Source organism: Anolis sagrei, chromosome X (genome assembly GCF_037176765.1).
Source record: "Anolis sagrei isolate rAnoSag1 chromosome X, rAnoSag1.mat, whole genome shotgun sequence".
NCBI classification, from domain to species: Eukaryota; Metazoa; Chordata; class Lepidosauria; order Squamata; family Dactyloidae; genus Anolis; species Anolis sagrei.
The window spans coordinates 15,387,849-15,401,392 of NC_090034.1; the positions used below are offsets into that span (position 1 = coordinate 15,387,849).

General features: G+C 42.4%; 1 protein-coding gene across 1 annotated transcript in view; it reads left to right on the forward strand.

The window, feature by feature from the left end:
* The first annotated feature begins 359 nt into the window (after window positions 1-359).
* The window catches only part of LOC132782029 (ubiquitin carboxyl-terminal hydrolase 42), a 41,369-nt gene continuing 28,184 nt past the window's right edge, over window positions 360-13,544 (forward strand). Inside the window, exons 1-3 of the mRNA XM_060786670.2 lie at window positions 360-508; window positions 11,841-12,090; window positions 13,085-13,285. Of these exons, the coding sequence (XP_060642653.2) occupies window positions 11,850-12,090; window positions 13,085-13,285 (442 nt within the window). The 5' untranslated portion in view covers window positions 360-508; window positions 11,841-11,849. The remainder of the gene's footprint in view (window positions 509-11,840; window positions 12,091-13,084; window positions 13,286-13,544) is intronic.

Sequence of the window (13,544 nt, forward strand, 5' to 3'; positions counted from 1 at the left end):
CTCCAGGTGTTTTGGACTTCAACTCCCACAATTCCTAACAGCCTCAGGCCCTTTTCTTTTCTCCCTCAGCCGCTAAGCGGCTGAGGGTGAAAAGGAAGGGGCCTGAGGCTGTTAGGAATTGTGGGAGTTGAAGTCCAAAACACCTGGAGGGCCCAAGCTGGGCCATGGCTCCTCTTGAGGAGAAGGCGGGTTGGGATTGGCGGCAGCAGCTGACTTCCTGTTCCTTCCACGAGGCCGCGCCTGCGCCCTCGCGTCACCCGGCGAGAACCGCCTGGCCCTTTGCGCATGCGCCCTCAGCCACGCCCCCTCCTCGCCTGGGCTGCAGTCCGTCCCCGCAGCGCCCCCTGCCGTCCGCCCGGGGAGCGCGCAGGGGCGGTGCTGGTCCCTGCGTGACCCGGAGCCCGCTTCGCCTTTCCCGGCTTCGCAGCGGGGGCCCCGGATGCTGGGACGTCATTGTTCCCCGACGCGGCGGAAAAGGCAGCCGGCAGCAGACACAGCGCCGAGCCAGGTAAGCAGTGGGGGCGCCGCCGCTCAGGCCGAGGCCCAGGCGTGAGGGAGGCCTCGGGAGAGACAATGGCGGGAGGCGAGAGAGCGAGCGAGGCCTGCTTCCAAGCAAGGCCCAGCCCACGCCGGCCGTTAGCCTGGAGCCCTCAGACCCCTCAGGCCCGGAACGTGCCTGCCCTCCTCCTTCCTCACTCACCTCGAGGCCTACTTCACTCCAGCATCCCTCTTCCCACACCTTGAGGAGGATTTTGATCTTTTCTCCCCCTTCATCTTACAGATTTACATACCCATACACACACATATACATACATATAGTCGACTCTCAGTTAACTGACACCCGTAGGTGCCCGTTGCTTGAGCGTTCACTGTTCAGAATAGACCCACATGTGTCAAACTATAGAATCCGAGCCCATTTTTCTGGCCCTCCAGATGCTGAAATATTTTTATTTATTTACTAGCGTTGCTGTGGCCCACTCTAGTGGTCATGGGGGTGCTGTGTGGGAGGTTTGGCCCAATTCTATCGTTGGTGGGGTTCAGAATGCTCTGCGATTGTAGGTGAACTATAAATCCCAGCAATTACAACTCACAAATGTCAAGATTCTATTTCCCCCCAAATTCCATCAGTGTTCGCATTTGGGCATATTGAGTCTTCGTGTAGAGTTTGGTCCAGATCCATCATTGTTTGAGTCCACAACGCTCTCTGGATGTAGGTGAACTACAACTCCAAATGCAAAGGACACTGCCCACCAAACCCTTCCAGTGTTTTCTGTTGGTCATGGGGGAACTGGGTGCCAAGTTTGGTTCAATTCCATTGTTGGTGGGTTTCAGAATGCTCTTTGATTGTAGGTGAACTGGAAATCCCAGCAACTACAACTCCCAAATGTCAAGATTCTATTTTCCCCAAACTCCACCAGTGTTCACATTTGGGCATATTGAGTCTTCGTGTAGAGTTTGGTCCAGATCCATCATAGTTTGAGTCCACAACGCTCTCTGGATGTAGGTGAACTACAACTCCAAAAGCAAAGGACACTGCCCACCAAACCCTTCTACTATTTTCTGTTGGTCATGAGAGAACTGTGTGCCAGGTTTGGTTCAATTCCATCATTGGTGGGGTTCAGAATGCTCTTTGATTGTAGGTGAACTATACATCCCAACAACTACAACTCCCAAATTACAAAATCAGTTTTTTTTAGTGAAGGACATACATTGAGTTGTTAGGTGTCTTGTGTCCAAATTTGGTGTCAATTTATCCATGGTTTTTGAGTTCTGTTAATCCCACAAATGAACATTACATTTGTATTTATATAGATTTACAGTATTTCTATTCCACCCTTCTCACCCTGCAGGGGACTCAGGGAGGATTACAATGCACATACACATGGCAAACATTCAATGCCATTAGACATACAACATATAGAGATAGAGGCAATTTAACATTCCAGCTTTCTGGCTTCATGAGGATATGCTCATGAAGCCGCTTCTTGTGACACTTAGAGCTTGATGGAGTACTTCCTCATTCTTCCGAATGCTGCTGGAAGGTTTTATGGCGTCCTAAATTAGTCAAATTAGCCCCCCAACATAAAGCAGTACCTAAATTGAGAGGAAACAAACAAGGACACCTAATCACCTCTCAACAAAAGTTTGCTCTAGGAAGTGTCAGGCTATTATATGCTAATCAAGGTGGTCAGTTGAAACATTCACACCTAGCTCCAGCAGACAAGAGTCCTTTGTCTCACCCTGGTCATTCCACAGATATATAAACCCCCTTTTCCTAGTTCCAACAGACCTCACTACCTCTGAGGATGCTTGCCATAGATGCAGGTGAAACGTCAGGAGAGAATGCCATATAGCCCGAAAAAACCTACAACAACCCAGTGATTCTGGCCATGAAACCCTTCGACAATACATGGTACCTAAATTTCCTACTTGACAGATGCAACTGTCTTTCAGGCTTCATAGGTCAACAGCAAGCTAGTGGTCTGGAGCTCACTCTGATCCGGGCTGGCTTCGAACTCATGACCTCTCGGTCAGTAGCGATTTAATGCAGCTGGCTACTAACTAGCTGTGCCACAGCCCAAAATGAATAAGTCTATAATTAGGAATTTTAACTTAACCCTAAACCATAAAATCCCTTTTGAAACTGCATTATGTAAGCATAGCCTCCATTAAGGTAGTTAACATGCATTATATTGAGCCCTTTCAATATGAGTCTATGCCAGACATGGGCAAACTTGGGCCCTCCAGGCGCTTCGGACCCCAACTCCCACAATTCCCAACAGTGCTAGGCCCCTTCCCCCTCCCCACTCTTAGGCCCCTTTTATTCCACATAGCTGAATAAAATCCCACATTGCCTGCTTTGAACTGGGATATATGGCAGTGTGGACTCAAACCCCTTCCAGACAGTCCTATAACCCAGAATACCAAGGCAGAACATCCCACAATATCTACATTGAACTGGGTTATCTGAACTGGGTTATCTGAGGGCCTTTCCAGACAAGCTCTATATCCCAGGATCTGATCTCAGTTTTTGTTTGTTTATTTATTTATTTCAAACATTTGTACCCCATCCTTCTCCACCTCCAATTCGATGCCAAAACACATACAAACACAGTATAACATGATATCACACACTAGCCGTCCCCTGCCACGCGTTGCTGTGGCCCAGTCTGGTGATCTGGAAGATAAAGTAATGAGAAAGTGCTGGTTTCTAATATATATAATTTCTTTATGCTTGTGGGTAAACAATATTTCTTGTTGTTTCTTTGTAAGTGTTGATGTGGATATTGTCTGGTTTGCCTACTCTGGAACATGCAACATATCATTGTCCTTCTTTAGGGGTCTCTTTCAAATCTATGATACTATATCTGTGTGTGTGTGAATCATATATATCTATCTCTATATATGGCTGGATGGCTCTTTGTCAGGAGGGCTTTGATTACTTTTTTTGCCCTGGTGAAGGGAGTTGGATTGGATGACCTTAAGTACACTCGCTGGAACACCTCAGCAAGCAAGAGTCCAAAAGTGGCAGGCTCAAACCCAGAAACTCAATCAGTGGCTAATACCAAATGAGAGATTGTCTGGTTTGCCTACTCTGGGACATGCAACATATAATTGTACTTCTTTAGGGGTTCCCTTCAAACCTATGATACGATATCTGTCATAGATATGTGTGTGTGTGCGTGAATCGTATCTATCTATATCTATGGCTAGATGGCTCTTTGTCAGGAGGGATGGAACTGACCTAACATCACTGGGGAGCGTATTCCACAAGTGGGAGGCCACCGCCGAGAAGTTCCTGTCTCTCATTCCTGCCAAATTATCCAGCACTGGGGACTCATATAATCCAGTTTAATGCATAAGACCTGTCATGAGATCCTGGGGCCCCTCCACACAGCCCTATATCCCAGAATACCAAGGCAGAAAATCCCACATTATCAGAGTGTGGACTCAGAAAATCCAGTTCAAAGTAGATATTGTGGGATTTTCAGCCTTGATATTCTCGGATATAGGGCTGTGTGGAAGGGCCCTGAGATATAGGGTTGGTTTGGAAGGGTCCTGAGTCCACACTGTCATATATTCCAGTTCAAAGCATTTAATGTGGGATTTTATTCAGCAGTGTGGAAGGAGCCTCAGATAACCCAATTCAAAGCAGATGTTGTGGGATTTTTTTTTTTTTGCCTAAAAAGGAGATTTGTTTAGTGTTTCATCTACACTTTATATACCTAGCCTGGAAGTAATTGTATAGAATACACAATATTTTGTCCACAGAAGTAAAGTCTATGTACACTGAACTATCAGAAAATGAAGGTGGCACTATCTCAGCCATGCATGTGACTCTTATGTATGTGAGGGTGTTTTAGATTTCAGAGTTCCAGATAAAGGATGGTTAACATGTACCCATATGTCATGTCCACATTCTGCTCCCTCTCCCCTCTATTTGTAAGGGTATTTTCACTTTCCTTTCCTCTGTGTATGTCCCTCCCCTTGCTGTGGAAGGGGATTTGCTTGGGAAGTCTGTTGTCATTCCTTTACAATGTGAACTTCCCAGTGCTTGGTTGCCATGGACACTGCCTCTCAAACGAAGGATTCCTTTGCAGTCCCTTCTTCTCTTCCCTCCTTCTGTGGCAGAATTGGGCCTTGATGTGGCAAGGATGAGAATTAGCAGCAGCCAGCACTTGTGCCTTCTCCACTGTCTCTTGGCCTGAAGCTGAAACAGCCACCCTTTTCCTCTCCTGTTTGGCTCTTACTCCAGTTCAGCTGCAGAAACTATTGCTTTATTTGAGCAGCTGTCCTCATCTCCCATATGGATGCTCTTTTCCCTGAATGGACGCTGGCTGCTTGACCTGTTGACATCCAGGCTGTGTTGCTCTGTGTTTTGCGTGAGTGATATTATAGCACCAACACAAAAGATATATTCCTGGCTAGCAGAGTTGGCTATCAATATGCCTGTTTCTTATAGAATCCATCTTCCCAAGTGAGGAATGTACCAAATGCTGTTGCCTTCCAGTACTGTTCATTTCTAGGGGCAAAGGAAGCAAATATTCATAGAGGTTGTGCTTTTTGTGCATACTGGCTAGCCTACCACTCCCCCCCCCCTTTCAAAGGCTGTATTTAGGCTGTGCTGCTGCTGTCATTATACTCTGTTTATCCATAAATGATGTTACAAACACCACTGTATCTTAAAATCACCTTTAAAACAGACAGAGCCCCTTTTGCAAATAAATTACTTACATTGGAAGATAGTGGAATAGATTAAGAAGACCAGTTAGTTGTAAAAGAGTATCCTGCAATTAAGTTGAAAGGTTCAGGTATGAAGTTTGCAATACAGAATTCAAGGACAGAAGCTTGGTATAATACCGTAAGTTCTCATCTGCTGAGAATAGAAGTAGAGGATGGTGGAGAGAGATTCTGATTGTAAAGGTGCAATGTGCAAGCCCCCCTGTCCATTTACCTAGGAAACACAAAAACTTTATCAGGGATGGGGAATATGTCTCCCTTCAGATATTCCCTCACAGTCCCTGCCAGTAATGGTGGATAATAACAATAACAATAACAATAACAATAACAATAATAATAATAATAAAAACTTTATTTATACCCCGTTCCATCTCCCCTAAGGGGACTCGGTGCAGCTTACATGAGGCCACGCCCATCAGTACATTACACAAACAATATAACACGAGAACATAAACCAAAAAATAAAATACATAAATGAAAAACAATATAATAGAAACACAACAATATAAAATCAGACATTAAAACACAAAAGATTTCGCTGGGCAGGGCCAAATTCAGAGTCGAGGGAATAACATGATGGGAATTGTAATCAAAACTCTCTTGAGGGATATAGATTATTTCCCCTCTTGTTAGAGAGAACAAAGGGGGTGGCTGAGAAGAGTTCATGCAAGTATGGGCAATTCATGGTTCTCCAAATATGTTTAGGCTGTATCTGTGTTTTCTAGGTAAATGGACGGGGGGCTTGGTTTTTTTTATTACTATGCAGGGAACAGGAAGTTTGACCTTTATTTCCTTCCTGTTGTTAAAAATGCCTCTCTTGGGCCCAAACTGGGAATGTGGGAGTTGTACTCCAATGGTCCTGTTTTAACTGGAGATGTCAGTTTTTGAAGGCTCAATCTTCTGAATTAAGACCATACACTATTTTTTTTGGGAGGGGTGGGGATTAGGATCTTTTTATTGGAAATGAGAAGCTGTTGAAGTATAATCTCAAACTCCAGGCCTTGACTGCCACAGTTGGATCTGGAGCATGCTTTTTCATAGGTTAGGTAATGATTGTGAATGTTTGTAATATTTCCCATGTATGTGGCTTGACTCACTTTCCTGGAGTTACCTAGAGCTATGTAGGTGTCTAATTTTCTCCTCTTTGGTTGTGACATGCTGTATTTTACATTAGGAGGATTACACTATACATTGTAGGATAGTTCTGCTTTTTAAGTAATAGGTTAGCAAGGCAATCGTTGTCAGTGCCTGGAGAGTAGACTAAAATATTCAGAGTCTGTTTCCACTTCATCTGTGAGAACATTGTGTATGAGTGTCAGCGTTAAATAATGGTTGGCGTACTTATTTGAGGACTGAAGAAAACTCCCCAACAGCTGCAAGATTTGGTTAGACATAACTTCTCAGTCTAATCTAAATCACACTGTAGACCAGTGGTTCCCATCCTGTGGCCCGCAAAAACTAAAATATGGTCCACAGCCTCACTGTTACTTACACAGTTGCAATGAGAGCATCTGGTCTTGTTAAGCCCTCTTATAGTGCCAAGGCTTATTAAATATGGTTTCCTGTGGGTGAGCGGATAGCGACTACTGGCTGGAATATGTTCTGTATCAGAAACTAGGGCTGATGTGGTCTATCCAATGCTGTTTTCTGAATCAGCACCCCAAATAACCAAACCAAATCTAAAGTTAATAAAAAACTGATTCATAACACTTTTGGTACTAATGTTGGAGAGTGGTCCCTGGTCAAGTAGTTCTTGGTCAAGTGGTCCCTGGTCAAAAAATTGATTGGGAACCACTGCTGTAGACATTTTGTAAGAATATAATAGGAGGATAGAGTGTCTTTGAGGGAGAACACAGCTTTGAATTCAAAAGCAGGAAGTGAGCACATAAATGTAATAAGTAAATCTTCCAGTGTCTTCTACATTGGAAACAGGTGGTTTATAGATGTAATATGCAAATACAACACTTTATTTATTTATTTATTTACGACATTTATATGCCGCCCTTCTCACCCCGAAGGGGACTCGGAGCGCTTACAAGATATATATACATACAATATATTATATTATAAGCATAGTACAATATCAGTATTAAATATTACTATATTGTACTATACCATTATATTGTAATATTATTAGTAATATTACATGTAATATAAATATATAATAATATAATATAATAATATTATTATTAGTGTTATATTGCATTACATTATAATGTTATAAATATTATATGTATATACAATATATTATATGATATTATATTTTTAGTCCCTTTTGTTGAATTTGCAAGTACAGTATACATTGTACTGTAGCCTTTCACTCATTTAATTGTATTTCTTGCCATGCATTCATTTGCATGGGTCTTGCTTAAGGAATATAGTCCAGACGGCTGAAAAGAGTGGATGATATATTTGCTTGATGCCACACGCCACTTACTGAGGGATGTCAGATACTTCGTTTTCTTATCACATTGGCAAGGTGTTTGACAACGTTCTGAAGAGAGAATGCTTGCATAAATGCTGCAGTACAGCTAACATGATGTCCTGTTTCTTTTTGTTTGGTGGCATTTCCTTATTTGCCTTTGATTTATTACTGTCACATTTCAAAAGTGGTGGTGAAGCGTCTTCATTTTGTAGAGGAGGAAAGAGGAAAAAAAAAACCTCTTCACGCACACCCATCCACTCTTTGAAGTTACTCTTTTGTCTGAGTTCACATCTGTGTTGGTTGTTGAATTATCTTATCTGAGTAGCTGACAGTTCAGTGTTGTTTTTTATTACTAGATTTGCTCCAGGTACTTTGAGGATTAGGTACTTGAGTTGTGGTTTACTATTGTCCAAATGAATTATGACTGCTACATTTTTAGCTTTTCTCCAAACGTATCTGCTATAAGATTTGCAAGTGAAATCCTTCCCTGTAATTGTGTAATTGATTTCTTTGTATGAGAACTTCTTGACTCTGCAGTCCACCTCCTTCACTCTCCTTTGCACATTGTACCTTTTGCTGATTAATGAGAGAGAGTGAGTTATATTTAAGACCTCCTCTGCTTCCATTGCTATTCAAATTAAGACCAAACAGGCACAAGCAGGAAATGAGTAAATACTCAGGCATGTTTAGTGTCAGTGCAGAGACGGTTTCCTTATGTTATTGGGCAATTACGGCGATTTGAGCCCTATAATTCTAACAGGAAACATTATTTAACAAGGACATTGGAGAGCTGATAGTTTTTGAGAACACTGAAGGATGTTACGTTTGCTTGATTTAATCTTCTGTGTGTGAAATGCTTCCACTGTTCTCCATTGCAGACTAGCAGTGATGATATTGCTAAGGGTGTCATTGTTGATTGGAGGCCGAGAGGTTAAGAGTTTCCTGGTGAGAATTACTACAGTAAAAGGCATGGCATCAGATATGCCCCAACACTGGCAGTCTTTAGGAGGAGCCTGAAAATGTGGTTGTTCCAGTGTGCCTTCCCAGAATAAGGAAAACTCTTAGCAATATGTCCTCAAATGCACTTTATTTATTTAGGATTGTCTGCGCACCCTCATCTTTCTTTGAAAACCCTATCCTAGTTATACCCTACCAGGTTCATGCCCAGCATTATTTTTAAATTTTAATTATTACATTTGGCCCGGCCATAGGTTTTAAATGCTTGTATGTTATTATTATTGTTTATTGTGTATTTTTTGTTTATGAGATTTATTTTAACTGTTTTGTATTGATTATTTGTTATTGCCTTTGTTGCGGGCTTGGCCTCATGTAAGCCACACCAAGTCCCTTGGGGAGATGGTAGTACAAATAAAGTTGTATTATTATTATTATTATTATTATTATTATTATTATTATGGCACCTCCGTCATTTGACCAAAAAACACATTTGCCTGGGATTTCTTTGTCCGCTGAATGCTCCCTGTCTCCATTTCCATCCTTACTCCATGAGTCATCTGCATTGAATTTGTGTGTGTGTGTGTTTGTGGGGCGACTTGAGAAACTGCAAGTCGCTTTTGGTGTGAGAGAATTGGCTGTCTGCAAGGATGTTGCCCAGGGGACGCCCTGATGTTTTTGATGTTTTACCACCCTTGTGGGAGGCTTCTCTCATGTCTACATGGGGAGCTGGAGCTGACAGAGGGAGCTCATCCATGCCCTCCCCAGATTTGAACCTCTGACCTGTCAGTCTTCAGTCTATTGCGCCACTGGATGATGGGGCCGTGTTTGTGTGTGACTCACTTTGCCATTTTGGGAAGCAAGAAACCATTGCTTACGTCTACATCTGAACTGCAGGATAGCCCTCCTTGTACCTCTGTTGTTTCTTCCAGCCTGGAGAAATACGGCACTGATAAATATAGTCTGCACTGTAACTTTAGTGGGCCAGTAATCTTTTCTCACCAAAAGTGAAAGTGCTGCAAACTGATAAGTGTAGCCCTACATTTCTCTGGGCAGCAAGACTTTTGAAGCTATGTCAACATAGTTAAGCCAGAAAAAGTAGAGGTGCAAAGATAGCACTGCAAGTTGTGCAGACAATTCCTATGCCACTTATGCTCTTCTGTGCTGTGGCAGCTTTACCCCCATTCCTAATTTTCACATTGATTCCAGAGGGAAAGCCATAAATATCTGCTAAACTAGGGGTGGGCATTGTGCAGTCTGATACTGGGAACAGCATGATTCTCGCCTCTGTATACACTTCCCAACCTTCCCAGCTTGTGGCAGTGCAGTGTATTGCTGTGATTGGGGAGGACAGAAGGAAGCATGCAGATAGAACAGGCATGGGCAAACTTTGGCCCTCCAGGTGTTTTGGACTCCAACTCCCAGAATTCCTAGCAGCCTCAGGCCCTTTCCTTTTCCCGGCTGAGGGAATTCTGGGAGTTGGAGTCCAAAACATCTGGAGGGCCAAAGTTTGCCCATGCCTGTGATAGGACAATAGGTGAACCTCTGAGGTATACTTACATTAATGCAGGACTGCACCTGTATCCACAGGAGTTACGTTGTTGGGTTTCATGTGGATATGCAAAATCCAAATTCATATTGATAATAGCGAACACTATTGAAGTAAAGGACATTTGGCCCAAGAATACCATGGGGTCACATTGGAGGGCCTAGAAAACGGCTAGAAAATACATATTTTGTCACATATGGATGAATGAAACTGTGGAGATTACTCCTGTGGGTATGGTGGTCACACTGTACCTTATTAATTTCATTTAATAATTTGATCTAGTCTCAAGTAAACATGGTGCTTTACTCTTTGGTCTCAAGCTTCTTAACCATCATCTGTTTCTAATAAACTGAATAAAATATATTATTGGAAATGGAAATTTATAAAACTATACTGATTCACAGAGCCTCCAGTGGCGCAGTGGGTTAAACCGCTGAGCTGCTGAACTTGCTGATCGAAAGCTTGCATGTTCGAATCCGGGGCGTGGCGTGACCTCCCGCTGTAAGGTACAGCTTCTGCCAACTTAGCAGTTCAAAAACATGCAAATGTGAGATCAATGGGTACCGCTTGGGTGGGAAAGTAACGATGCTCCATGCAGTCATGCCAGCCATGACCTTGGAGGTGTCTACAGACAATGCCAGCTCTTTGGTTTAGAAATTGAGATGAGCACCAACCCCCAGAGTCGGACAAAACTAAACCTAATGTCAGGGGAAAACCTTTACCTTTACCTATTCTGATTCACTGTATAGGAAAGATTGGGCATCTAAACATATTATGTTTATGCCGAGTGAGGAAGAAAACGAAATATATATTTTAGTTAGAAAATTCAAAGTGTGTAAGTGAGCAGCTAAGCTGAAATGTGCTAGTCTAGGTGCATCTTTAGGCTTTGCTAATGAACATGGCAACTGTAGCTCTTTTTTGTATCATTGATCAATTTAGTTTCTCTGTGTTGAATCCTTGTAATGACTAGAGAAAGCTGTTGAATACTCTTGAACATTAGACCCTTCCTGCATCTGACCAGACACAGCTCAATAGTCCTGCACGCTGCCTCTGAAACTGGGGATAATGCATGTCCATTGTGTCTCCTCTCTATAAATGTATCAAATCCCCTTTTAAAGATGTCTGTGTTGTTGGCCACCACTTGTAGAGATCTTTTCTCATTTCCTTTAGACAAAATGCAGCTTCTCTTCAAGTTGTTTACACCTGTCAAAATCATTTAACACCTCAGAAGCTTTTTCCAAAAAGTTGTATGCTATCCAAGAGTATTTCAAGATGATACTTGCCCATTCAGGCAGAAAGAAAACAGTTGCTGTTTTTTTTTTTAAATTTATGTTTGTACATAATACATCAGTTGATAGAACATAATCACTTTAGGGTTGTGCAATTGGATTTTCTTTATATTTCCATTACCATATGTTGTTACGTTATCAAGGACAGCGTATATGTTTTTGCTAAACAAAAATATTAACATTCCAAATGGGGTGTGATTTTGGGGGGAGAAATGCATGGTGACTGGCAAATGTACTCTTCTCCTTTTCTCATTTCCTTGGTGAATTTCCTTTTAATAGGAAAAAGAAGCATATTGTATTACTGAAGGTGAACTGAACTCTCTTCTAGCCATGCCATTTGTCAACTGATGTTTCTCTCTTCCTCCCCCCTTTTGTTTCTCAGAGATGAACAATGACCATAGTTGACAAGACGTCTGAGTCCTCAAAGCCTTCGGCTTCTGAGAAGCAGCCTCTCAGCTCCGTGGCACCAGCTTCTGGAGATATGGACTCAGGCTCTGCAGGATGGGGTGCTGTGTCTTCTTCTCTGGAAGCGCCAAAACACAAAATCACGTTGGGACCAGTACCGGGAGCTGCTGTATATTCTAATTCATCTGTACCTGATAAATCCAAGGCCTCCACTCAGAAAGATTTGTGTAAGCATTACTGTTTTCGTTTATTAAAGAGAAAACACTCCTGCTTTCGTTATATCATTGGGTTGTCATTGTGTGCATTCAAGTAATTTCTGACTTAGGGCAACCCTAAGGACAACATATTATTACTAGGGAAGGGGGAGGGGTGTTGGCAAAAATTGTTCAGAAGGGAGGCTGAAAGAGAGCAGCTTTCCCAAGGTCACATTTCAGGCAAAGTTTCCAGTCTATTCAATTTTTTAAATTAGGAAATAAAATCTATATAAATAAAAATGTAATGTTCGTTTGTGGGATTAACATAACTCAAAAACCAATTGATGAACTGACACGAAATTTGGACACTATACCCCTAACAGACCAACGAGTGACCATCACTCATACCCCCCCCCCCCAAAGCAGAAAGGACTTAAAAACCCCCCAAAATTAAATGACAAAACCCAATGATGATACAGAAAAAAGGGAAGGAAGGGGAGAAAGAAAGAAAAAAAGAAAGAAAGAGAAGGAGGGAGGACAAGAAAGAAGAAAAGAGAGAAGGAAGCATGGAAGCAAAGAGTGAAGGAAGTAAGGAAAGAGGTAGAGAAGGAAGAAAGACAGAAAGAAAAAAGAAGAAGAGAAAGAGGGAAGGCAAGAAAGAAAAGAGAGAAAGAAGTAGGAAAAGAAAAAGGGGGAAGGAAGGAAAGAGGTAGAGAAGGAAGGAAGGAGAGAAAAAAAAAGAGAAGAAAGGGGAGAGGGGGCGAAGGAAGGAGGGAAAGGAGAGAAAGAGGGGGGAAAGGAAAGAGAAGGAAGGATGGAAGCAAAAAGAGAAGGAAGGAAGGAAAGAGGTAGAGAAGAAAGAAAGGAGAGAGGGAGCAAAGGAAGGAGGGAAAGAAGGGGAGAAAGATGGAGGGAAGGTTGGCCACAGCAACGCATGGTGTGTACAGCTAGTTCACTATATTTTTTTAAAGTCTTTGAGTCGTTATACTTGTCATTGTTTTAATTACTCTCCTGTTCTCTATGGCAGCGATTGGTGATGGCATCGCAGCACCCCAGAAGGTCCTTTTCCCAGCAGATAAGATCAGCTTAAAATGGCAAAAAATGCACAGAGTTGGAGCTGGTCTCCAAAACCTGGGCAACACGTGCTTCCTGAACTCAGCTTTGCAGTGTCTGACCTACACCCCTCCACTCGCCAACTATATGCTTTCTCATGAACACTCCAAAACATGTGAGTATATTTTGATAGTTGTTACATTTCTCTAAATATGTCAATAAAAAGCCGTTCCCTAGCAGGCACTATCCAAATATGTTGCTGGCTGGCAATGATGTGAGTTGCATTCTCATACATTTGGCAGCCAACTGATTGGGAAAGGCTGGTGTTGAAGTTGAGAAAGGAATAGGCTGATTTGAGAAACCTTATTCCTTGTGTTCAGTTTATAAAAGAAATTATCAAAATCTTCCTCTACATCAGTGGTTCTCAACCTGTG